The sequence below is a fragment of the Heterodontus francisci genome, unplaced genomic scaffold (assembly GCF_036365525.1).
Source record: "Heterodontus francisci isolate sHetFra1 unplaced genomic scaffold, sHetFra1.hap1 HAP1_SCAFFOLD_124, whole genome shotgun sequence".
In the NCBI taxonomy this organism is placed as follows: domain Eukaryota; kingdom Metazoa; phylum Chordata; class Chondrichthyes; order Heterodontiformes; family Heterodontidae; genus Heterodontus; species Heterodontus francisci.
In genome coordinates, this window is record NW_027140322.1 from 3,734,772 (window position 1) to 3,762,210 (window position 27,439).

Here is a 27,439-nt window from a genome sequence, read left to right on the forward strand (position 1 = left end):
CATTAGAATTATCGAGTCTGGAGGGAAAAGGGCAATCGACAAGAATAGATCACGGCAAATTCGGGTGATGTCATGGAGGTGAAAATAGACAGTGTTAATGAAGATATGGAGATTTGGTAGGAGGCTCACCCCGGGATCAAATGTAACACCAAGATTACAAGCAGTCTGCCTGAGTCACAGACAGTTGGTGTGGCGAGAAATGGAGTTGGCAGCAAGGAAACATGCGATGGGGACTGATGGTTTCTATCTTTTCAATACTGAGTTGGAGGAATTTTCTGCTGATGCAGTACTGAATGTCAGACTGGAATTCTGACAGTGTACAGGCTGTGGAGGGCTCAAGAGAGCTGAATGTGAGGTAGAGTTGGATACAGTGAGATACATGTGGAAACTGAGGCTCAGTTTGTGGATATCACTGAAAGGCAGCATGTAAATGAGAAATGAGGTATCAATGGATAGATCCTTTGGTGACACTGTAGGTGACTTTGCAGGAGCGGGAAGAGAAGACATTGCCGGTAACTTTCTGACTATGACTGCACAGATAAGACTAGAACCAGCTGAGTGCAGTCCCACCCAGCCAGGGGATAATGGAGAGGGGTTGGAGAGGAATTTCATGATCAATCATATCAACATTTGTAGACAAGTCAAGAAATAGGAGGAGGAAACGTTTAGATTTGTTACAATCACTTAGGATGACATTTGTGACTTTGATAAAAGTTATTCTGGTCTTGTGGTGTGGATAGAAATCGGATTTGAGGAATTGGAACATGCAGTCCATAAAAGATGAGCATGGATTTGGGAGGCGACAACACATTCAAGGACGTTGGCGAGCAACGAACAGTTGGAGCTGGGGCAATAATTTGCATGGACAGGTGGTCAATGGTTTCTTTCTGAGGAGAGGCATGATGACTGCCGATTTGAAGGAGAGTGGGCTGAACATGAAGAGAGAAAGAGAGAATCGTTAATATTGTCAGCTGTCATGGGACCCAGGAAGGGAATGTCTCTGTTCAGTATCTTAGTAGAAATAAGGCGCACACAGCAAGACGTGGATTTCATCAACAGCATAGGTTCAGAGAGAGCGTGAAGGACTCTAGGAGAGAAACAAGAAAAGCGAATTCAGGGTGATGGTGCGGGGTGGGGTTGAACAACTGATAGGAAGTTAGGCCCGGTGGATTGGGGAAGAAAGGTAAGTTGTGGAGGCGACTGAACAGATATTTTTGAACTTTGTGACAAAAAGTCTAGGAGTCCTCTCATTTATTTTTGGAGTTCAGGGTGGACGAGGCAGGGGAGTGGTTCAGGGGGAAGATTTATGATGGAGAAGATATGCTGCGCGTTTCCTTTGCCTTCCTGGATGATCATTGTCTAACGGGTGGTTTTAGCAAAGAAGAGCAGGAACCGATGATGCTTTATGTGATTGATCCATTCAGGATTATATTACCAGATTGTTGGCCAGATGTCACCCAGCCTTTCTGTTTTTTTTAAATTCTTTCATGGGGTGTGGGTGTTACTGGCAAGGCCAGAATTTCTTTTATCCACCCTATATATTACTTCCAATTCATACTGGAGAATGTAACGTCCACAAGTTCTACCCTTGAACATCAGTCTTGCAATATACAGTATCTTCGTGTAGAACTATGTTCCAGGGTCGTGTTGATTATAACATTATCATAAATAGATGTAATATTAATTGCATAACAGAATCACTTACTTTTGTAAGGATGGGACTCTGTATTTGACAATGAAGACATTTGAGTAATTTTAGAGATAAACCATACGTCTGAACAGAGAATATGCAGACCTCTCTGTCCAGACAGGCTGCTGCTATTATGTTCAATGAGCAGACGAAACTTGTGAGGCATATTATCAATTGCTATTGTCTGTAAAATATCAATGATCTAAACTACCAATTATATCAATATATGACTGTTGGAGTGAACAAAGAGGGCAGAAAACAGGATCTCTCTGCAAAATGTTGGACAGGATCAGGAAGTGTCATTGGACAATTGAACTCCAGATGTGTAGACCTCCTGGCTGAGCAGGAAACCAGTATTTAATCTGGACGAGACAAAAATGATTGGACTAATTGCGTCAGGCACTTTGGGGAATAAGAATCAGGATGTGACCCATCAGATAGAGAAGTAGAAGACAAGGAGAAGACACATGGCTTCTGTAGGCGGACATAAATGTTGGGTGGAGCTGAACATCTACCTAACTAAAGAACAAGATGACATACTCTACTCTGTCCAGTGACTGAGTGTGTAAGAACCATTCGGCACTGTAAACTTCTGACGTGAAACGATGGAATGTATTGAATGCCGCTGTGTCCGAAAAAATACTTACTGTAACCAATCGGTATTAAATCTGAATCATTAACTATCTCATATGTTGTAAGTTCCACTCTGTCATATTTAAATAAATGTTCGTTGGAACAACCCCAAACTATCATTAGCGAAATATCAGCACGGTTTTGTGAAGGGTAGGTCGTACCTCACAAACCTTATTGAGTTTTTCTAGAAGGTGACCAAACAGGTGGATGAGGGTAAAGCAGTGGATGTGGTGTATATGGATTTCAGTAAGGCGTTTGATAAGGTTCCCCACGGTAGGCTATTGCAGAAAATACGGAAGTATGGGGTTGAAGGTGATTTAGAGCTTTCGATCAGAAATTGGCTAGCTGAAAGAAGACAGAGTGTGGTGGTTGATGGCAAATGTTCATCCTGGAGTTTAGTGATTAGTGGTGTACCGCAAGGATCTGTTTTGGTGCCACTGTTGTTTGTCATTTTTATAAATGACCTGGAAGAGGGTGCAGAAGGGTGGGTTAGTAAATTTCCGGATGACACGAAGGTCGGTGGAGTTGTGGATAGTGCCGAAGGATGTTGTCGGGTACAGAGGGACATAGATAGGCTGCAGAGCTGGGCTGAGAGATGGCAAATGGAGTTTAATGCGGAAAAGTGTGAGGTGATTCACTTTGGAAGGAGTAACAGGAATGCAGAGTACTGGGCTAATGGGAAGATTCTTGGTAGTGTAGATGAACAGAGAGATCTTGGTGTCCAGGTACATAAATCCCTGAAGGTTGCTACCCAGGTTAATAGGGCTGTTAAGAAGGCATATGGTGTGTTAGCTTTTATTAGTAGGGGGATCGAGTTTCGGAGCCACGAGGTCATGCTGCAGCTGTACAAAACTCTGGTGAGACCGCACCTGGAGTATTGCGTGCAGTTCTGGTCACCGCATTATGGGAAGGATGTCGAAGCTTTGGAAAGTGTGCAGAGGAGATTTACTAGGATGTTGCCTGGTATGGAGGGAAGGTCTTACGAGGAAAGGCTGAGGGACTTGAGGTTGTTTTGGTTGGAGAGAAGGAGGAGGAGAGGTGACTTAATAGAGACATATAAGATAATCAGAGGGTTAGATAGGGTGGATAGTGAGAGTCTTTTTCCTCAGATGGTGATGGCAAACACGAGGGGACATAGCTTTAAGTTGAGGGGTGATAGATATAGGACAGATGCCAGAGGTAGTTTCTTTACTCAGAGAGTAGTATGGGCGTGGAACGCTCTGCCTGCAGCAGTGGTAGACTCGCCAACTTTAAGGGCATTTAAGTGGTCATTGGATAGACATATGGATGAAAATGGAATAGTGTAGGTCAGATGGTTTCACAGGTCGGCGCAACATCGAGGGCCGAAGGGCCTGTACTGCGCTGAAATATTCTGATTCTAATTCTAAAAAACAAACATCGGTCGAGGCTTTCATTCTGCACAATACAACTTCCCCAGAACATATGCCTGCATTGACATGCTGCACAATGGAACTTTCAAGCATCTGGTCCAAAACATCTGTCTACTTTTATACACAGCCTAATGAAACTTACACCAGAACAACTCCCACACAGCTACCTGCTCTTATATACTGTACAATGGAACTGATTGCAAGCTCGACGCCGGATTTGATACCACAGCTGAGAGTCCAATTCTGTATTCTATTTATCACAAAATAGAGATCTTTCACGTCTATCATCATTCACCTCCCTTCCTGCCGCAGCCCATCTGCTGCTGAAATGCTCACCCATGCTTTGCTGTCTGTGGAACAGCATATTTCAATGTTCTCCCGGGTGATAACCCATCCTGCATCCTCCAGAAACATCAGCTCATCCAAAGCTTTGTCGCCTGCCCTCCATTAAGCCCCTCTCAGGAACGCCACTGCACTCACTGGTATCCCTGCTGCCAATGCATCGAGTTTTCAATTATGATCTTCATGTTCAGACACCTTCATGCTCTCCCCCTGCCATCAGTATAACCTCCTCCAGCCTGAATCATTTCGAGAGCTCTGCATTTATCTGAATCCAGCTTCTTGTACATCTCCCACTTCCATCCCCCACAACTTTCAGTCTAGCCTTTAACCATCTAACCACCCAGATGAGAATTTCCACCCCAAACATCTCCGTGTCTCCGCCTCTTCAAATCCAACCATCTGACTAAAAGTTTAGTCACCCACTCGAACATCTCTTTGACTGGCTCTGTGTCAGTTTTCTGTCCGATTACATTCCTGATAAACTCTTTGTGATGTATGTGTTTATTGAAAGTTCTGTGAGAAAAAAGTTCTTGTTGTTTAATTGTGTCCGTGTTCTCTCTCCCTGAACACCACCCCATCCATCCCCAGCTCCCCCACCGCCCACCCTGCTCATCCCCTACCCCCAAATGAAATTACTGATTTGAGACACCCAGGAACAACCTGTATTATCACTTTTCTCAGCAGATTAGACATTTCACTTCTTTGTTATTGTAAAAGCAGTGAAGAATTTGTTTACCTGAACACAGGACCCCAACATCCATACTGTCAGTGAGAGACGAATTCAATGTGAACAAACTGCAGTTCTGGAGCTGCAATTCATTTCCTCCACATTGGACATCATTCACCCAGATGGGTCCTTCACTCTTTCCGTCCTTTGAATAGTTATAAGCGGCTGTCGCTTCACCGCAGCCCAGCTGTGTACAGACCACGTTGGCATCATTCAGGGTCCAGAGTCTGTCCTGCAATCTCCTCCAGCTGCCGGTGTAGTAAATCTCCACTCGCCCATCACACCAGCTTCCCCCGTTAGTCAGCCTTAGTGACCAATTTTCATCTACAATATGAAACACAATGGTGAAATTGAAGCATAATTCACTGCCACCAGAAAAGTTATTAATTTTGATGGTTACTATTTCTGTCATCATTGTTCAGAAGGCGTGTCGGCAGATGTTGCTCACCATCATCTTTTCTCAGTAAATACATTTTGGAGACATACCGAGTCGCTTCCACTGTTTAAACTGGGGGCCAAGGGTAAAATGAACTGGAGGTGAGCGCGGCACATACCGGCAATTGATAAGTGATGAGACCGAAGGGTGGGGCAGGGGCTTTAAATGGCTCCTGACAGATGACAGTTCCTTTCATCCCATATGGAGAGAAACAGACCAGTTTACGTTGCCACAATGCTTCCGATGACATCTCAAGTCGCCTCACAGGCAATGAAGCACTTTTGATTCGTGGTCACTAATGCAATAGGTGACAGACCCGAGGGACTGAAGGTTGTCCTCCTGTCCACATGTACTGATATTTCCTGCTCTCGCCCTGTACTTGAAGCAGCATCAACGTTTCTTCCAATTTCTCCCCCTCATTTTCACATAGTCCATCTTCAACTCTTCCATTCCCTTCCACAACATCTGTGTCTCTGATTCTGGGGACTCTCACAGTTATCTTGTCTATGATTCCTCACACCACGAATACTAGAATGACTCTATCACATTCTTCCACTTTCTCCATCTGCATTGTATCTGGTGATGCAACCGATCATACCAGTGCTTCCAGATATGTCTTCCTTTTTCCACAACCGAGGACTCTCCTCACCTCCTCATCCACCCACCATGGTTGACAGGGCCCCATCACGCCCATTCCATTTCCCATACCTCTGCTTTCACCCTTTCCCCCCTCGCAGAACCATGATAGGATTCTGCTTCTCCTCATCTTCCGCTCCATCAGCTTCCATATTCAACAGATGATCTTCCACTATTTCCACCACCTTTAATGTGATACCACTACCAAGCACATCTTCCCCTTCCCTCCACTTTTAACATTCTAAAGGGACCATTCCCTCTGTGACACCCTGATGCACTCTTCAATCATTCTCAGCAACCCTTCCCACAGGAACTTCCCAGGCAAGCGCAGAAGATGCAACCACTGCCCTTTTACCTCCACCTTTCTCACCGTCCAAGCCGGCAAATACTGCTTCCAAGTAAAACAACGATTTGCTCGTACTGCTTTCTCTTCAGTATACTGTATTTGCTGTATTGACTGATTATGATGCGTCTCCTTTACATTGGCACAGCAAACACAGTCGAGTGATTAATTTGCAGAACACCTTTGTTTAGTCTGCAAACTTCACCTTTATCTTCCTGGTATTCATTGTATACTCCACTCCCACTCTGACCTCTCCCTCCTCTTTCTCATACACAGTTCCAATGAAGGTTAACATAAGTTTGAGAAATAGCAAATTAAAAGCAAAATTCAGCGCGTGCTGGAAATCTGAAATAAAAACAAGAAATGCTGGAAATACTCAGCAGGTCTGGCAGCATCTGTGGAGAGAGAAGCAGAGTGAACGTTTCAGATCAGTGACCCGCCTTCACAACTGACAAATATTAGAAACCTAACAGGTTATAAGCAAGTTAAGTGGGTGTGGGGCAAGAGATAACAAAGGAGAAGGTGTACATAGGATGAGGTTACAGAATAGCTGACCAGAATGACTTGGAGCAAAGATGTGTTAGTGGTGTGTTGAAAGACAAAACGTTAGAACAGAAAGGGTGTTAACAGACTGAAAATTGAACAGCCACAAGTACAAACATAATAAAACAGTGGGTAACCCAACTGACCAAACTCAGATGAAACAATATAAAAACAAAAAAAAAATTAAAATTGGAAAAGAAAAAATAACTCAAAATAAAAGTAAAATGGAGGGCCCATCATGCTCTGAAATTATTGAACTCAAAGTTCAGTCCGGCAGGCTGTGGGGTTCCTGATCGGAAAATGAGATGCTGTTCCTCGAGCTTGCGTTGATGTTCACTGGAACATTGCAGCAATCCCAGGACAGAGATGTGAGCATGAGAGCAGGGGGAGTGATAAAATGGCAAGCAACCAGAAGCTCAGGGTCCTGCTTGAGGACTGTTGGAGGTGTTCACAAATCAGTCATGCAGTCTGCGTTTGGTCTCCCCAATGTTGAGGAAACCACATTGTGAGCAGCGAATACAATGTACTACATTAAAAGAAATACAAGTAAATCGCTGTTTCATCTGCAAGGGGTGTTTGGGGTCTGGAATAGTGAGGGGAGAGGAGATAAATGGGCAGGTATTACACCTCCTGCGATTGCAGGTGAAGGTTCTGTGGGAAGGGGATGAGGTGGTGGGGTAGCGGAGGAGTGGACCAGGGTGTCACGGAGGGAACGATCCCTTCAGAATGCTGACAGGGGTAGGGAGGGGAAGATGCATTTGGTAGTGGCATCACGCTGGAGGTGGCGGAAATGGCGGAGGATGATCCTTTGGATATGGTGGCTGATGGGGTGGAAAGTGAGGACAAGGGGAACCCTGTCACGGTTTTGGGAGGGAGGGGAAGGGGAGAGGGTAGAGGTGCAGGAAATGTGCCAGGCACGGTTGAGGGCCCTGTAAGCCACTGTGGTTGTAAGGACCTCCTATAAGGACTCCATTCCATTCTCCCAGTTTCTCCGTCTCCGACGCATCTGCTCTGATGATGCTACCTTCCATGACAGCGTTTCTGATATGTCTTCCTTTTTCCTCAACCGAGGATCCCCCCCCCCCACCCCCACTGCGATTTAATTGTACTTCTTTCAATGTAATGCACTGCATTCGCAACAAAAACGACTTGAGAGGGTTACAGCAATGCTAACCATCAAACAAATACTCCAAATGGATGATCTCTTCAGAATATTCCTGCTTCAATAAGCCTCCTATTTCTTTATTAAATATAGAAAATGTACCCTGATACTCCCTTTTAATCATTCTCAACACCCCTTCCCACAGGAACTTCCCATGAAAGCGCAGGAGTTCCAACCACTGCCCTGTTACCTCCACCTTTCTCACCATCCAAGCCCCAAAACACTGCTTCCAAGTGAAACAACGAATTACTTGTACTGCTTAATCTTTAGTATAATGTATTTACTGCATTGACTGATCATGATGCGTCTCCTTTACATTGGCAGACCAAACACAGTGGAGGGATTACTTTGCAGAACACCTTTTTCAAGTCTGCAAGCTTTACCTTTCGCTTCCAGTTGCCTGTCATTTTCATTGTCTACTGCACTACCACTCTGACCTCTCCCTCCTCTTTCTCCTGGACAGTTCCAATGCAGGATAACATAAGTTTGAGAAACATCACTTCCTCTTTCCACTAGACTCTTTACAGCATTTTAGAATGAACACTGAGTTCAGCAATTTCAGATCAGATTCCCTCCCCCTTTTTTTCTTTTTTGGACGATATTTGACTTCCAATTTGCACCTCCTCCAGAAATGTGCTTTTTACTTGGCTCTTTCTAACATACTTTTGCTCTGCATTGTTCGTTTTACCATTTCATCTCTCCTGTCTTTCACCACATCACGGAGCGTTCCTTTCATTCTTTCCTTGTTTCCCCCTTTCTTTAAAAAAAACTGTTAAATCTCTAAGTTCTGATGAAAGATCCACAATCTGAAAGGTTGATACTCTTTCTGTCACCACAGATGCTGCCAGAACTGCTGAGTATTTCCAGCACTTCCTGTTTTTATTACCTATATTGTAAATTGTGAAACGTGGGAGCACTTTTGCATTGAGCAATGTCCCACATACAGTGATCAGATAACTGAGCAGATAATCTGTTATATGAGGGTGCTGGCTGAGAGATAAGTATAATCCTGCAAATTGGGAGAATTTAAATTTACATCATGTTTGTGAAATTTTCAAAGACATAGCACATTGGTGAAATAACGAATTATGCCATTCACTATCATTTTATTGCAACCGGTGTGGTGGAACTTAAAATATATCTCACACTATGTATCTTACAACAAGTTCACAGTGTTTTCTATTAAACAGCTGATCTTTGCAGAGAATTCCATGATCATTCATATTTGAACTGCCTACATTGATAACAGTTTCAATGCTCGAGCAACATATCCATTCCATGGCAGTGGTCCTGGGAGCATCTTGCTGATTCTATAGCCCTTGAAAAATGCTCCAGATTTACCCGGAAATAGATATTATATGACGAGAAGTACGACCAACGAGTCATTGTATGTATAAATGTTTACTGGAGTGAAGCTTTGATTCATTTGTAATTTAATTCAGACCAATAAGCCCACAAACACATCTCAGAATCTTAGTGACAAAGGAAGCATGGGATCAGCAAAACGAGTGAATCAGAGACCTGTGGAAATAGTCAATGATGCTTGACAGCAGAGCGGTTGCTGTATTTCAGTTCAATTGACTGAGATGACTCACCCGTACAGATGACACCTGCATCGTTTTCATGGGAGAAGCTAAACTGTTCCCAGGATGAAACAGGACAATCCCACAATCGCGTCTCGTTCCCCATACACCTGTAATTTTCCTTCCACACTGCACCAGTACCCTTTCCAAAGCGGGCTCCTCCCGGGATTGAGTTTACTGCCCCACACTGTAAGTGCTCACAGACCACTTTGGCGTCTTCCATATCAAAGTAAAGGTCACACAGCGTCCCCCACTGGTGGCCATGCAGCACCTCCACCCGACCGGAGCATCTGTCCATCCCACCAACCAATCGAAGTTCAGGTTTTCCTGTATTGAAAACAAATACAAATCCAAATGATTTCTAAATCATCCTCTGCATAGAAACAGCAAAATAGAAAATGGGTAAAAAAAAGGAGAATTTTATCAACACGATTATCCAACCATACTTTACACAAATTATCTATCAAAAAACAATTAGAATTACTACAGCAACACAAAAGTAAAATACTGCGGCTGTTGGTGATCTGAAATGAAACAGAAAATGCTGGAAATACTGAGCAGGGCGAGCAGCATCTGTGGAGAGAACAAGAGAGTTATGTTTCAGGTCTGTGTACTTTCCTCACAATAATTATTACAGGACCTCTTTAAGAAGTTGGCTGAATACTCAAAAGTTAACAGTTCTTCTTTCAAACGTTAATCGACAGTTGGACTTTATCTCTTGGTACTTGGAATATAAAACTCAGAAGGATGTGATGTTTCTATTGTATCTGTTGTCGCTTTTGGGCACGGCACTTCACAAAACCATCGGCTTTGGAGTAGGTGCTGGACAGAGTCACTAGAATGACAACTATGCTTAAAGCGTTACATTATTGAAGACAAGTTGCATAAACCTTGTTTGCAGTAGATTGCGTTTAGAAGGATTAGACATTATCGAGTTGACGTGTTTAAAATGTTTAAGGGGTTTGATAGATGCGCTAGAGAAGATCAAAAGAATAAATACAAAACAAGGCCATTTAGGAGCTGCTTTTCTTCATGAGGGATGTGGACATCTCTGGCAGTTATTGCTCAAATTTATTTGCCATTGAAACCGTTGTCAGGACCTTCTTCTTGAACTTAATTTGATTGCCTGGGCAATGTTCTTCTGCAAGTTCTGAGCTAGGTAGAGTTCAGTCAAAGGTTTTAAGCATAGTGTGTACCTTTAGCTGCATATGTTACAAACAGAGTGGGAAGTGTAGAATTTGGTAATTAGTGTGAAAGACTGAAATCTAGCCTTAACATTTAGAATTTAACTTGCAATATAAAAAAGCTGCAAGGCAGTTCATGTTAGCAGTTAATCGTGCAAGTCAAGTTAGCAGTAAGCAGTCAATCAGCTGTGATAGTCCGATCTGGGGTAATTACTGTCTGCTGGAAACGGTCTAAACTGTTGCAACTTGAATGTGCCTGCAAAGGCAAAGAACATTAGACTTAATTGCAAGTGGGTTTGAGTGCAGGAACAGGGATGTCTTACTTCAGGGCCTTGGTGAGACCACATCTGGAGTAATGTGTGCAGTTTTGGTCTCCTTATCTGAGAAAGGATGACCTTGCCATGGACAGAGTGCAAAGAAGATTTACTGGGCTGGTTTCCAGGCTGGCAGGATTTACGTATGAGGAGAGATTGGGTCTACTAGGCCTACCTTCACCAGAGTTTAGAAGAACGAGATAGGATCTCATAGAACCCTATAAAATTCGAACAGGACGAGGCCGGCTCGATGCAGGGAGGATGTTCCCGATGGCTGGGGAGTCACAGTCTCAGGATATGGGGTATGCTATTTAGAACCGAGATGAGGAGAAATGTCTTCACTCATTGGGTGGTGAACCTGCGGAATTCTCTACTGCAGAAGGCAGGGGAGGCCAAACCATTACATATTTTCAAGAAGGAGATGGATATCTTTCTTAATGCCAAAGGGATCAAGGGGTATGGGGACGAAACGGATCAAGGTACTGAATTAGATGATCAGACATGATTATTTTTTATTGCTTGGCAGGCCCGAAGGGCCGACTGGCCTACTCCTACTCCTATTTTCCATGTTTCTATTTTTAGACTTCTAGTAAGGCAGAGTGTAACCACAGATTGCAATGTTAACTGAATAAATAATGAACACAATGGGAAGTTAGAGTTTGCTCAGAGTAAGAATTCGGTGCAGAGGGGGAAAAGGATGTTTTTTTTTAATTCTTTCACAGGGAGTGGAGGTTTTTGGCAAGGCCAGCATTTATTACCCAACCCGAATTGCCCTTGCAACGATGGTGGTGAGCCGCCTTCTTGTACTGCTGCAGTGCATGCACTCTCAGTACACCCACAGTGCTGTTAGGAAGGGAGTTCCAGGATTTGACCCAGCGACGGTGAAGAAACATTGATATTGTTCCAAATCAGGATGGTGTGCGTCTTTGATGGGAACTTGCATATGGCGCTGTTACCATCCATCTGCTGTGCTTGTCCTTCCAAGTGGCCGAGGGCTTGGGTTTACAAGGAGGTGCTTTGTTTTGTCTGTTCAGCTTGAGTAAGTGTGTGGAGTCACCGATTTAAGACAGCACCACATCCAGCAGCAGCAGAGCCTATTGGGAGAGGCAGGCACCAGACAAATAGAGGGGAAGCAATTGTCAAGTCAGAGTATGAGGGGATGTGGATAAGTTTCAAATAAGTATTACGTTAATTGGTGAGTGCTCAGTGTTTCGGCATTAGCTAACCAGTAAAATAGCTTTAAAGCTAAAATGCATCGACAAATAATTTTAACTCTAAAATAAAGACAGACTAAGTTATGGCAGATCAGTTATTTTTTTCTGGATATAGGATTTTGTGGATGACGCAATTATCCCGAGGGAACATGTCCATAGCAGATGTATCCACCTGCAAACTCTCTGGCTCTGGGTCATAAAGCTGGAGGGGGAATTGGAGATACCCCAACACATACAGCAGCAAGAGGAATATTGGACAGTTTGCTGCAGATTTCAGTCACAACAGAACAATTATTTAATATCCTAGTACAAGTGGTGGGTACCACCACTTGTTGAAGGTGCGGGATCAGAATGAGGTTGTTGCAGCTTATAGTGCACAGTAATGGAAATCCAGATTTGTTGGTGAACGAGGATATGCAGAAAGTGAATCTATCCAACAGGAACAATGTACTGGCTATTTGTGAGGATAAGGATGAAGACTGTCAGAAGGACAGCCAGAATGTTGACCGTGATACGTTGGAACAGGAAGCTGTGGAAAAGGTGGAGGAGTGGATCATAATGTGATACTTTTAAGTAGTTCAATAGTTAGGGTTTTAGGAGTCCCAAACAGTATTTCCCCAACTTGTGCGAAGTGAGGGATATCCCAAATCAGATTGGGAGAATGCAGGGGAAATATCCTGTCGTTGTGAACCATGTAAGGACCAACAGCATAGGAAAGATGAGGAAAGAGGTTCTTTTCAGAGAGCACCAGGAGCTGAACTAAAAAAGAAGATCTCAAGGATTATAATCTCTGGATTATTATACAAGCCGCTTGCACATTTGTATGGGGTGTGGGTGGGGGTGGATTAGGGTGGTCAACACGTGGTTGAAGGTGTTGATGTTGGAAAGAGGTGTTACTTTTCATGGCACCCACCACTTGTACTGGGATATTAAATAATTGTTCTGTTGGAATGCGCTTCACCAGAACCGGGTTGGGATCAGGGTCCTAGAATGAAGGATAAATAAGGTTGTTACAGGAATGATAAACTAGTTAGTGGGTGAAGGGAGGCTGGTGGGGGGGCGGGGTGAGGGGGTAGAGCACAGTTGGAAATGTAAAATAAATAGGCACCACCGGGAGAGGAAAAACAGAAAGATGCTACATTTGCGTAAGGCAATTTTACGGGTTTTCACCACGTGAATTTGCTCTTAAAACAGCAGTTCTTTCTTGAAAAAGGAGTTGTTAGAAATATTGGCAGACCTCGACATTTTGAGCAGTGTACTGTGCCCATTGTCTGGAGAAACAACTGGAACTAGTGGAAGTTATCGGTTTATATGTAGTGGAGAAAGGGAATATGGACAGGATCTTACTAGTGATAGGTTATTACATGTTCTTGTTCTGGCTGCTATTGGTCTGTTAATTATTTTCTATGATAGGTCGGTATATGCAATTGTCCTTGCTGCTTTTTGTCAGCTACTCTGTATCGTGGCAAGTCATTCCATACTATTGTTCTGGTCGTGTTATGTTGGCTGCAGATCAGGTGATGGTGTGTCTCTTGAGGATAGACAACCAGATATCCACTGAGGAACAGGCCACTGTTAGGGGGACAGTATGGTGTTTTTAGATCTCCATAGCTTCCCTGATGCAATGAATGAGACATGTCTGCCACCGTCAAGTAAGCTCAACTCAATGACCACAGCATTAAATGGTCCAATTCCAAACTCACCTCATCTATTATGGACTGCCGTGCAAGACACAGTAACATGATCAGCATAAAAGAAAACAAAAACATGGAAAAATGGGGAAAAGAGCCCAGATTCTCGTGAATGGCAGATGTAGAAAGAATAGCAAAGGGTGACAAAATAGATCGCAAAAGCTACACAACTTTTACAATCACTTCTAAAATAGGTTGTAAGTAAGAGCAATGTAGCCTCATTAAAATGACAATGGTGATATTATAAATGAAAATAAGGAAATGGCGGGAATTATACATAATTACTTTGCATTAGTATGGACATGGACGTCACTTTTCTTAAGGTTCCTTGTTGCCACAGTTGACCAAAAGCCGCCTTGACGTCGAGGACAGTCACTTTCATCCCACATCTGGAATTCAGCTCTTTTTTCCATTTTTGGACAAACGGTTTAATGAGGCCTGAAGCTGAGTTGTCCGACAAACCCAAACTGAGCATCAGTGAGTAGTTTATTGGTAAGTACTGCTTGATAGCGCTGCAAACAACACCTTCCATCACTTTGTTAATGATTGAGAGCAAACTGCTGGGTCAGTAATTAGAAAATTGCAATTGTTACACGGCTATTTAAAGAATGTTATCGAGGGAATCGAGGGAATTATAGATTGGTTCGCCTAACAGCTGTTGTCAGGAAATTACTAGAGTGTACATTTAAAGATGGAGTGTCTGATCACCTTGAAAAGTTACAACCAATCAGAGAGAGAGCCAGCATGGATTTGTAAAAGGTAGATCATGCCTGATTAACCTGATCAATTGTTTTGTGGAGGTAACTAAAGTAGAGGGCAGGGGAAGCTCAATGGATGTTAATCAGATGGACTTCCAGAAAGCAAACAACAAAATCCCTCAAAACTGATTGTTGGCTAAAGTTGCAGCTCATCGGATTTAGGGCAAATTATTGACTACTTAGGACGTGAGCTAAGTGGCAGGAGACAGACAGCAGGGATAATGGGCAGATCATATAACTGGCAGGATGTGATAGCGCCGTCCCACAGGAACCTCTACTATTTATTAATGATTTAGATGGCTGGACAGAAAGCCGTATATAATTGACATACTCAATATTGCCATTGAAAAATATCAACGATATTGTAATCATGCATATTTTAAGCATAAATTTGCAACAACAAAAAAAATAGATTAAGTGACTGTGTAAAACTATTACAATATTGGCAAGTGTGAGGTGTCCAATTTGGAATTTAAAATGTTCCAGTATTTTCGAAATGGTGAAAAAACGGAAAATAGACTTCAGGGTCATGGGCAAGGACAGGAAAAAAAACAGCAAATGGAATGCTGGGCTTTATATCTAGAGGAACGGAATACAAGGGGCTGGAAATGATGCTACAGCTAAAAAAAAATCCTGGTCAGGTCACATCTACAGTAGTGTTCGGCTGTGTGCAAACAAAAAGTATTTTGGGCAGTTAGAACTGTGCAAGAAGTATTGTGCGACAAGAACTGATGCTAGGAGTACTATTGATCATATTTTGCATAAATGATTTCGACTCAGGGAGGGACATACAATTACAATATTCATTAATGACATGTACTTGGGACAATGGTTAATACTAAGGCAGATTGTGATAAAATACATGACGTTAACGAAATTGTAAATTAATTCTAATGCAGATAAATGTACACTTACAGATTAGGGTAGGAAGAATGAGAACACATTTTCCTTGGACAATGATAATCTAAATTGTGTCGAGGAGCAATGGGATTCAGGGGTGCAGATAGAAAAATGAATACAACAGCAATACGGGTTAACAAAGCTGCAGAAAATACAAAAACATTGAGGATTATTTTCAGAGAGATACGTTGAAAGGGGAGTCATACCCAGCACAAGGAAAGATTTGCTGTTGATTGGAGTCGGTTGATTGGGTGCGAACTGGTCAGTGTTTCCCTGCTTTTCTAGGCAGTATGCAACTGGGCAATTTTCCACCGGATCAGTTGGATCCTAGTGCTGTAACTGTACTGGATCAGCTAGGCTCCAGTTGTTGCTAGTTTTAGAGCACTGATCTTCAGCACTGCAGCTGGAGTGTTATCGGGCCCCTAGTCTTTGTTATGTGCAGTGTGCTCAGCCGCTTCTTAATGTTGTGCACTGTCAATTTTAGAATGGACCGAAAAATAGAAAGCATTTGCACAGCAGTAGCTCATTGGCATGGATTGTCACGCACTACTTCTCAACTTTTGCCAGTCTGAATAACTACCTTTAACCCACACTTTGTTGACTGTTTTGCAGCCAGTTTTCTACAGTCTGTCATGATCACCCTTCACATTATGCAATTAATTACCTTGAAACCACATTCACAGTTTTAGGTTTAAAAACTGGACAGACAGCTTCTGACCAGCAAGATGCAACAGTCAGCATATAATCATAGAATGTTTACAACACAGAAGGAGGACATTCAGCCCGTTGTGTCCATGCTGGTTATCGGCAAGAGATCCTCAGCTGGTCCTATGCTTCTGCCCTTTCCCCATAGCCATGCAAAGATTTTCTCTTCAGGTGCTTGTCCAATTCCACATTGAAAGCCACAATTGAACCTGTCTCCATCAGACTCGTAGGTAGAACATTCCAGATCCTAACCACTCGCTGTGTAAATAACTTATTCCTCATGTCACGGTTGGTTCTTTTCCCATCCACCTTATAACAGTGTTCTCTGGTTATTGACCTTTCTGCCAAGAGGAACACTTTCTCTCTCTCTACTCTGTCTATTCCCCTCATGATTTTGAACACCTCCATCAAATTTCCTCGCAGCCTTCTCTGTTCTCAGGAGAGCGACCACAGTTTCTCCAAACGATCATTGTAACTGAAGTCTTTCATCCCTTGAACCTTCCTTGTCAATCCTTTCTGCACCCATTCTATAGCATTCACATTCTTCTAATGTGCCGTGCCCAGAATTGTACACAATACGCCAGTTGAGGTGAAGCCAGTATTCCACAAAAGTTCATAATAACTTCCTTACTTTTTTACACTATACCGCTACTTAAAAAGGCCATGCGCAGGCAACTGCGGGATCTTACAGAGCAGTTATCTTTGTGATTCCCACAATAACTGTGGACCCATTACTTCAGCTCCCCGAGGCTGAGGAAACTCCCTCCCTCCCTCCCTCCCTTCCCTGCTCCCCAGTCTCAGCTTCACAATCTGTGTGATATATCAGATCTGAAGCCAAGCGATCATTGCAGGTTGGCAGCCGGGCGGACAGTACATGCCCGGCAGCGGCTGTTGGGTTGATGAATGGAGATTTGGATTGAGATTGTGACATTTCCAGCGGTTCAGATCATTCACTGCGGATCTGGGGAAAATCTCAATAGAAACTGCTCTGTCTGCATTGTAAATGTGCTGAGTATCAGGTATTGGCTGCTCCCGGTGGAAAATGTTTCTTAAATATAATACTAATAATATAATTTTAAACAGTGATCCTAATATTAACAATAATTCTAACCAGAGATAACTGGAATTATTATCATCTGACTTTCTGGGTACGGACCATCGCGGATTGTTTTACTTTCACTTCTTCACAGAATCTAACAGCCGCGGTGGGAGATGAGAGACTGAGAAAGATTTTTACCTGAGCAGATGACGCCGGCATCATAGAAGTGTGACCAGGTATAGTGACCCCATTGAGCTGACTTACAGTCCCGCAGAGAGGCTTCGGTCCCGCCGCACTTTACATTCACCTTCACAACGGGTCCGGACCCTTCCCCAAAGTGAGCCCGGCCCGGTGCAGAGACTGCGGTCCCGCAGTCCAGCTCCCGACACACAACAGCGGCGTCCTGCAGGTCCCAATCATTGCCATACACAGTCCCCCACTGCCCCCGGTAGTGAATCTCCACTCTCCCAGTGCACCGACTGCCCCCATTCACCAGTCTCAGCTTCACCGTCTCTGTAAAATATCAGAAATATCATCAAGCGGTTCTTGTGTGTTAAACCCACAGGTTCCCAGTGCACAGACCCTCCCCATTCACCAGGTATGAATTGACAGGAATATCAGTCTGCACTCAGAACCCTAATAAAACCCGGAGTATATATTGCACATGAAAAAAGGAAAGGGAAATATTAATACACGGTGCAAACGAGCAGGGAACCCGGAGACAGCCGAATATTCCCACCAGCACAGCGGCTCGAAGGAGAACTGGATGGGGACAGGCTCAGAATAGTTTTAACCTGCAGAAGTGGGGAGATGGGCGTGGCTGTAATGATCACATGTTTACGTACTCAGAACTCATTGGACGAACACAGTGAGACCCCAGCACCAGGAAAGAGCAGAGGAAATTGCACCCACACCCAGTACAGCCAATGAAGACAGGGCTGGATGGTGATGTGATCTTGATGTCAGCGCAGATTGGTTAGCTGGACCGTTGGGCCGGCAGCGGTGTCAGTGGAGCTGATCCTTCACACTCTGCTCTTCAGAGACCCTCAGTTATTGTCCCTCTGCATGAAGACAGCAGTCATCTCTCAGCTAGGTAACAGTGTGAGTGGAGCTGATCCTTCACACTTTGCTTTTCAGAGACCCTCAGTTATTGTCCTTCTGCATGAAGGCAGCACTCATCTCTCAGCTAAAATTAAAGATCTTCAGTCACAGTATGAGGGACACCCTCCCTTTCTGACTCTCAACTGGGCAGCGGGTTAATCCGTGATCAAAGAAAATGCTGAGATTTTCGCCCAAGCTTCATATTTAATGGGATGGATTAGAGCAGAGAGATAGCAGATAGTGTGAAAATAAAGGGCGATTACCTGACGGGTCAGCCTTACTGTTCCCAGGTCTGCCTGAAATGAGAAGTTAACAATTAGAGTTCACTGGGGCAAGAAATGAATGAAACTGTCAGAAAGAAAAAACACAAATACAACTAACTGCAGGGTCATTATTCCCGTGCCTTGCAGAAGAAATTATATCGGGATCTGTGATTTCATTCCTTAAAACAGAAAATACAGTTTCTGCACAACATTAATATTGGTAATGGGATAAAATATATCCAGAATTGTTTTCACATATACACACACTGACATCCGGATACACTCTCTCCTTGTGCTGACGGTGGGTGGGCTTCATGTATTACCAGTGTGAAGGTGCCTGAGAAGGCGATGGTGATGGTCCTCTCCCTTATAGAATCTTACAATGAAACAGCACAGAGGGACGCCATTCGGCCCATGGTGCCTATGCTGTCTCTTCGTCAGAGCAGTCTAATTAGTGCCACTCCCATTCCCAATCGCCCTGTAAATTTGTGCTGATGGTGCTCTGATCATTGATGACCCGTATGTAGATACCCTGAGAAGAGGGTAGTGATGGATACCCTTTTAAACCCACACTGATGGCACTGTCAGTGAATTCAGCTTTCCGATCTAAAGTTCGAGAAGGGATGGCAACACAAGTTAAAGATTTTCCGATCCTGCGGTAGATTTCAATGCCTTTCAATTTACTGCAAATTCTTCCACCTGTAACTTTCAAAGTATCTGTAAACGTGTAATTGGGCTATTCTGTCGTTCAATAAATTACATAGCTTCCTCAAACGAAACAAAACAAGATTAACGGTCTGTCAGCCTCCTAACTCCGTGCTGACTGTTTCTCAGTAAGCTCCTGCAGTTCTGATTCTCTTGTAACCTGCCATCACCGACGTGCCCTGTTCTTTTACCCATTAATAATGTTCGATCAATGGTCCCCCCGTTTACTGGTTAAGCGTTTCTGCTTTTCAAAAATTCAGTTACTCGGTTGACCTGAACCCAATCCCCCTGATCACAATGTGTCTCACAGATCTCCAGGTGTTTTTCTATTCTCAACATTATATACTACAGACGGTGTGTTGACCTGATCCCAATCCCACTGATCACAATGTGTCTCACAGATCTCCAGGTGTTTTTCTATTCGCAACATGGGGTGGCACAGTGATGCAGTGGTTTGCACCGCAGCCTCACAGCTCCAGCAACCCGGGTTCAATTCTGGGTACTGCCTGTGTGGCGTTTGCAATTTCTCCCTGTGTCTGTGTGAGTTTTCTCCGGGTGCTCCGGTTTCCTGCCAGAAGACTTGCAGGTTGGTAGGTAAATTGAGCATTATAAATTGCCCCTAGTATAGGTAGGTGGTAGGGGAATGTAGGGATAGGTGAGGATGTGGTAGGAATATGGGATTAGAGTCGGATTCGTATAAATGGGTGGTTGATGGTCGGCACAGACTCGGTGGGCCGAAGGGCCTGTTTCAGTGCTGTATCTCTAAACTAAACTAAAATTATATACTACAGGCGGTGTGTTGACCTGTTCCCCAACTCCCTGGTGAAATTATATCTCCCATGTATTATTGTCTCTTTGTATACTCTGGTGATATATTATAGACAACGGGACACCGATTCCTGTCCTCAGCTGTGCTTCCCGAGTAATTTTGAATGTGTTACTGTTTCCCAACTATATCTCACTGGTCTCTTAATGATCCTAATTCTGGAATGTAAAGAGTGTGTGATTTCCTCCCAGTCCTGGAGCCTGAGCATTCCTACTAACTTTCCCTGATAATAGTCAGTTCCCACAAATTCCCCTTTTCCAGTCACCCAATGACAGACGTGGGGGAGGGGGGGAATAATCTTTCAGTATTTACTGAAAAACGGTTCCAGTCTCAGTGTTTCTGTAGAGTCCGTGAATCGTCTTCAATCCACTCATTCATTTCCCCTACTCTTCATGCATTTATCATTTCAGCCTGTAACCATCCATGTCACGTGGGATTTTTTCTCCAAATAATCCAGTGGTTCAAGGAGAAAGCCCACGAACACCCTCTTAGGGAAACTAGGGATAGACAATACATGGGTGGAGGACAACGTCGCCAACATGACGACAGTGGTTCAAGAAAACACCCCGTCATCCTGTCTGGATAACTAGGGTTGTTCAGTAAATTCTGCCTGGCCAGCGAACTCATATCCCGAAAATGATTTTAAACAATTATAACCGAGATACCCATACTTGTCTATTCGGCCTGTTTATCTCTTGCTGTCTCAGAGAAATGTTCAGTCAATCCCCTTTCTCAATCAATACTATTTTTCCATTTATCTGCACTACTCCTCATTTCTGCTGATTCCTCCATTTTGCTCTCAGATCCTTCCTCGCAGTTTCTAACTGCTCTCATTATTGTTCTTGAAAAAGTTTGAATGCATTTCTGTGTACCGTTTTTCAAATCTCCGATATATGCAGAGGATATACTCACTATTCCAACACTCTTCTGGTCGGCCTCCTACCCTAGGTAAACTTCAGCTGATCTAAAACTCTGCTGCTGTTCTCCTGGCATGGACAGTCCCGCTGTCACTGACTCCCGGATCCCAACGCCTTAGATTTCAGTGTTCACACCGTTACCTTCCTGATGTTTAGACTAATGGGTTTAGTGCAAAACTGTTAGGTTATTTTAACATTTTATACATATGTTAAATTACTATGGTACCGTATTACTGCAAACAGTAATATAGAAATATTAATTATTAATAACAATAAACTCAAAGGAGGTGAACAGAAATGGGACAAACGTTGGATATTCAAATCCCAAAATTTAAACTCTTGAATGTGTTACAAAACCAGGGACAGCGGTGGTTTAGGGGATACAAAATACAGTCAATGCAGAGAGTTTATGAGTACATGCTTCGAATGGCAGATTATTAGATGGGTCAATAATCAAAATAATTATATTATATCAAACTATTTTACTTGAAATTTGAGCTACTTCCACAAATAAATGAGGTATTTTGGATTTCAGAAGCAAATTAATTGATAGAATTACAGTTATTGTAGCTTACACTCACAAGCAAAGCACTGGACAGAAGGAAGTCATATCAAACAATCCGGATTCTGTGTGTCAATACTATTATCAGTAACGTTTAGCATCTATCTCCATAACACATCAACGAGTGTCTGAAGAAACGTTACCACGGTTCGAAATAACCAAACACGCATCGAACCTTTACAGTACCGAGAAAAAATGTTCTGTGCACTGTCTGTTGAATTTCTATATGCAAACAAATTCAGGATTTGTTCCACAAGGTGACCAGAGTATGGCACATGTAGAAGGAGATAAAAGAATTTAATAGGAGTAGGATTAGGCCATACTGCCTACCCAGACTACTCCGCCATTCAGTAAGATCATGGCTGATCTATTGCCCCAGATCAACTTTCCACCTTTTCCCAGAGATTGGGAAACAACTCTGGATCTTTCATTAAACACTGCATCGCACCATATATAAAGTTTGGGATATGTGGAAAGAGATTCCAAAATACGTCTGGATATTAAATACTACATCAAATGTATGAATCATGTAGAAAGAGACTGAGAAACACTAATTATTACACAACACCGTGCATATAAATGTATGAAATAGAAATCATGATTTAATGTCAAAAGACATAGTTTTGAAGATTGTCAGTGACGAAATAAAACTGTTCATCCGCCAAATCGCCTGAAAACAGCAGCATACTTTCTGGAGGGTATAATCGATAATCAGTAAAAATGAAGCAATATGTATTCCACCTCCAGCTAATATATTGTACAATATTTATTGTCCTTTCTGAATATTCCAAATGCTGTACAAACTATTTAATCTAATTCTCTCCAGCACATGGCACTTCACTGAGACATTCCGGGGACAGAAATCTCAATGTGCGATGAGTCAACTGGATGCAGATCCCGGTATTCTACAGTTCTGACTCCCATACACTCGATTGTAACACTGACTACTTTCTACTTCCAGGAGTCTCCGTTTTAAACGTCTGATTAGAATTTTAACTCCAGTCTGCTGCGTCCGTACGAGAGCCATAGGAAACAATATAAAACCAACTCTTGCCGCACTTCTGTTTGATTTTGGTAATAAAACAAAATTTAACTCAAATTATCTCTGGAAATGCAATTAAATATTCATCAGATGACAAATATTAGATCCGTTTTTGCTTTTTGCGACAAAAATGAATAACAGTTCCTTATTTGAATTTGATGAACTTAAAATCAAACAGGACAGAATGTGTTCAATGACAAATTTATAAATTAAGGAAACTGTTTCAATATTCACTTGTACGATTTCAATAAATGACAAATCAAAATAAATATGCACATGCCCCATAAATTGATTTTGATCTGGGGCTAATAGCTAAAAAAAAGTTTCAGGGAGTCAGATAGATTTCATACTTTCTCTCTGTCCTATGGCTTGCAGAAAATATTCTTAAATTACCTTAAAAATCAGAATTTTAGAATGCAATCCCTTTCACAAAACCAAAAGAAAATTAATCATGGAAGTCTGTAATAACATTAAGGGAGCGTTTCCCTGTCGTGAACCTGCATTTGCTGTCGATAGGCATTAACAAATGTCACCAAACCCGCACTGGAAACAGTGAGAAACTGTCATATTAATTATTACTTGACGCTGTTCATATGAATATGTGAAATAAGTTGAGAATTTATAATACAAAGTTCTAAAGTTCAAGGTCATCATTAAGTAAACAATAACAAATGGAAAATCGTCCGGAGATTTTGGAATATTCATTAACATTATCTTTGGGAACGGCACTTCACAATGACAGTAATAACTAATGCTAATTGAAATAATATTGGTTCTGCTACAGTTAATACATTATACAATATTTATAGATCATGTACAACACTCGAACGTGGAACAAACTATTTAAATCATTTCAGTTCCACTCAGTATATCACACAGGGTCAGACAGCACTTCTACTGTGAAATAACTGGGACAGAAATGCCCGCGTGGCTTCGGTCAGCAGTAGATTTAGCTTTGACTGCTGTTCTATAATCCCTGCATTACCATCGACCCCACACCCCGAGACCTTCTATTCTCACTGTGATCACTTTCTACTGCTAGATTGCTGTTGTTAAATAATCTGCTTAGAATTTCAACTTCAGTCAGTTGTGTCGGTACGAGTGCCGCAGAGGACCAAATAACACAAATTGCCACGATATTTGTTTTCAATTTTGCATTTAAATCAAAATTCTGCACATGTCCCACTTGGGAATTTAGAAGACGTGTTAATAAGATGCAAGATATTATAAAAACAATGTTTTTTGATCGCAAAAGAATGGATAATTGTTCCCTATTTAATATTGATGGAATGTAAAATCAAACCAACAGCCCAAGATTCGTATTCAACGTGAATTCTACAAATGAGATAAACTATTTCAATATTCGCTTCATATGATCGCAATGAATCACAGTGTTTTTTGTCATAAAGCATGCCTGCTTTTTAAAAATGATTCTGAGCAACTAGCGATTGGAGAAACGGATACAGGGAGTCATGTGCAATTCATTGTTTATCTTTTCTGTGGCTTGAATACAATTTTCTTTAAATAATCCACAGAACAGGCTTTTACAATCCAATTAGTTAATATTCACGGAAATACAATTCGTTAAACACATCAAGTATCTGACAACACTGGGACTAAGCTGGCCTGTCAGTAAACCAATAAAGTTTGTAACAGACAGAGATTGATAAATGTAACCAAACACACACGGGAAATAGTGAGAAACAGAATGGAATCATCAATGGAATAAAACAACAAATATCGAGCCGTTGGAACAATCATAAAGAACAATATCGCTAACTCTTTACACACAACATGTCACTGTGTGAAAATATGTGATTGGGAAAACTTAACTATCTTCAGGCACTGTACAAAAAAATGGAGGCAATAGAATAATTAATTTAATATAAAAGATACTAATTTTGAAGATCATCACTAACTGATCAATAATACAGAGCAAATTCCCCAATGATTTAGGAACTTACAGTGACATCATTTTTTGCAGAGTGCTCTTGATAATTATACTAATCATGAAAACGAATTGAAAAATATTGGTTCCACCTCCAGTTGAGTGGTTATTATAGATTGAAGGTAACACTTCAACATTGAACAAATTATTTTAAAATATTTAGTTTCATGAACTGTATCACTAGGAGAGCAGACAACACTTGTGTTGAGAAACATCTGTTTCAGAAATGTGTGTGGCGGTTCATGGTGGCAGTAGATGTAGTTTTGACTGGTGATCTGCACTCAGTGAGATAACTTACACCTGACTCTGATACACTCTATTCAAACAAAGACGGCGCTCTACTTCTATCAGACTCGCTTTAAATACTCAGATTAGAATTTCAATTCCAGCTGGCTGTGTCAGTATAAGAAACACAGGGGGAAATATAAAACAAACTCCCGCAGTCTTTGTGTTCGATACAAATTCAACTGGGAATTTAAAATACCTGTTAATTAGATGTAGAATATTCCAAACTCGTTTACTGTAACCAAAACAATATTACTGTCAGCAATAGCTCAATTGCTAGCACTCTCGCCTCTGAGTCAGGAGATGGTGGGTTCAAGTCTAATTCCAGAGACTTGAGCACAGAATCTAGGCTGCCACTCCAATGCAGTGCTGAGGGTGTGCTGCACTGCCCAAATTCTTTCCATCGGAGGAGACGTTAAAGCGAAGCTCCGTCGGCCCTTTCAGGTACACTATTTGGAGGAAGGGTAGGGGTATTATCCCCAGTGCTCTGGCGAATGTTGATCCCTCAATCAACATGTCACACACAAAAAAAGTATTCTGGTCATTATCACATTGCTGTTTGTCGGCGCTTGCTGTGTGTAAATTAGCAGCCACGTTTCCTATATTACAGTATGGACAACACTACAAAACAATATCGAATTGACAGCAAAGCCCTTTGGGACGTCCTGACGGCGTAAAATGCGCTATGTAAGCGCAAGGCATTTTTATATAAATGGGGGTTTATTCCTATTTGTAGTTGAAAGAACTTAAAATTGAAACATTCAATCCAAAATTTGTAGTAAATGAAACTACTACAAATTATATTACACAGTATCCATTTCATACCATCCCAATGAATGACAACTGAAAATAAAATAGATCCGTTTTACGTAAATTGATCTCAGACACTGACATATTCTATTCTAACAGCGAAGTGTCTCTTTTTCTAACAGACCCTGCTTAAATCGACCCATGAGATTTTCAACGCCAGTCTGCTCTGTACGAGCGGCTGGTAGAAGGCAATAAACAAGTGCCAATATTTCATTAAACTCTACACAAGAAAATTAAAATGTATAAAGCATTATTTACTTTCTACATCTCCTGAATGGGTTCTGTATTAAAGATGATAATTAGATTAATAATATACATCTTGTAATAATAATCAGTGTATCAGTAAATAACATAATGCATTCAAAAATCTGTAACTTACAGTTCAAAAGCTGCAGTAGAGACAGGGTCAGGAAGGTTTGCATCATGGTTCTGGCGCTGGGTACAGCGATGAGAACAGAACATTACCCGAACGCAGTTCTCAGACACTAAGAGCTCCTTGCAGCAGCTTCTGAAACTCTGGCTGTTGTGGAAATTAATTCTTTGACAGAAGTTTCTGCAGAAAAAATGTTTTCTTCCAAATAACCAATAGATTTTGACTTGTGTGAACCGTGAATTACAAGCTGGTAAAATACACCAATGAGACGAAATGTGACCATAAATGGATAAAATGAACCCAGGTTCCAACTACCAGCCTATCCTGCGAGGATAATGACGTGTGACAGTTTGAAAAGTAAATGAATCACTGATCTGGCGTCCAGATCATAGATTCATAGATGCACAGGAAAGGCCATTCGGCTACTTTAGTCAGAGTCGTCCCTTTGAAAGAGCTGTCTAATTTATTGTCACATATGTAGCTTTTTCACGTAACCTGGAAATTATTCCATTGCAAGCACTTGTTTAATTGTCTTTATAAATTCCTCTGGAATCTGATTTCATCACTCTTTCGGGTCGTGCTTTCCAGATCTAAACAAGCCTTAGTGTGAAGAAATGTCTCTTCACTACCTTTCTAGTTATTCTTCCGGTTCGACAGAAGGTCTCGGACCCAGGCCCATCTCTGGAACCGCAGAGAAGAGGTAGGTGAGGCGGTGTCACCAGAGCCAGTACGCAAGGCCCCGGCGAGAGGGCCTGGGCGGTTTTCTTGTGCTGCAGGTGGAGGGAGGTCCCAGGGAATGAACTGGTTCCTGGTGGGGGTGCTCTGTGCGTCACAAATTGGCCATGAAGGAGGCAACGCCCCACCGCACCCACAAGGCCACAGGGAGAATGCTTCGTTTTACAAGGTGTCCTCTCTATATGGTGGAGGACATCGCTGCTGGTAAGATCCCAGCGGCGGTGGAATGATCCCATAATTGTCCCTTAATTGGCCACTGAAGATCCTCAATCTGCCATTGGGCGAGAAGGCTCTTGTCGGTCTATGCTGCCTCCAGGATCACTGGACGATGGGGAGGCGCTGGGATCCCCATCCTGCCAAGTCCCTTGTCACACACCGCTTTTCTCCGTGCCCCCTCCCCACCCCTCCCGGCTTCCAATCACGCCTCTGGGGGCCAGTAAAATCCTGGCCATGATCTCTGATGACAAACGTATTCATGAGAGGAAATAAGTTCGCATTCTTACTCTACCATAACCCCTCATTATTTTGAACTCTGTTAGATCTGGGATGGCGGGACTGGCGTATGAGGAGAGATTGAGTCG

General features: G+C 42.4%; 1 protein-coding gene across 1 annotated transcript in view; it reads right to left on the reverse strand.

The window, feature by feature from the left end:
• The window catches only part of LOC137359232 (deleted in malignant brain tumors 1 protein-like), a 28,116-nt gene extending 1,853 nt beyond the window's left edge, over nt 1–26,263 (reverse strand). The window contains exons 1-5 of the mRNA XM_068025291.1: nt 26,130–26,263; nt 18,656–18,688; nt 17,490–17,804; nt 9,499–9,813; nt 4,793–5,107 (exon numbers count right to left, since the gene is read on the reverse strand). Of these exons, the coding sequence (XP_067881392.1) occupies nt 4,793–5,107; nt 9,499–9,813; nt 17,490–17,804; nt 18,656–18,688; nt 26,130–26,175 (1,024 nt within the window). The 5' untranslated portion in view covers nt 26,176–26,263. The remainder of the gene's footprint in view (nt 1–4,792; nt 5,108–9,498; nt 9,814–17,489; nt 17,805–18,655; nt 18,689–26,129) is intronic.
• Between the last annotated feature and the right edge of the window lie 1,176 nt (nt 26,264–27,439).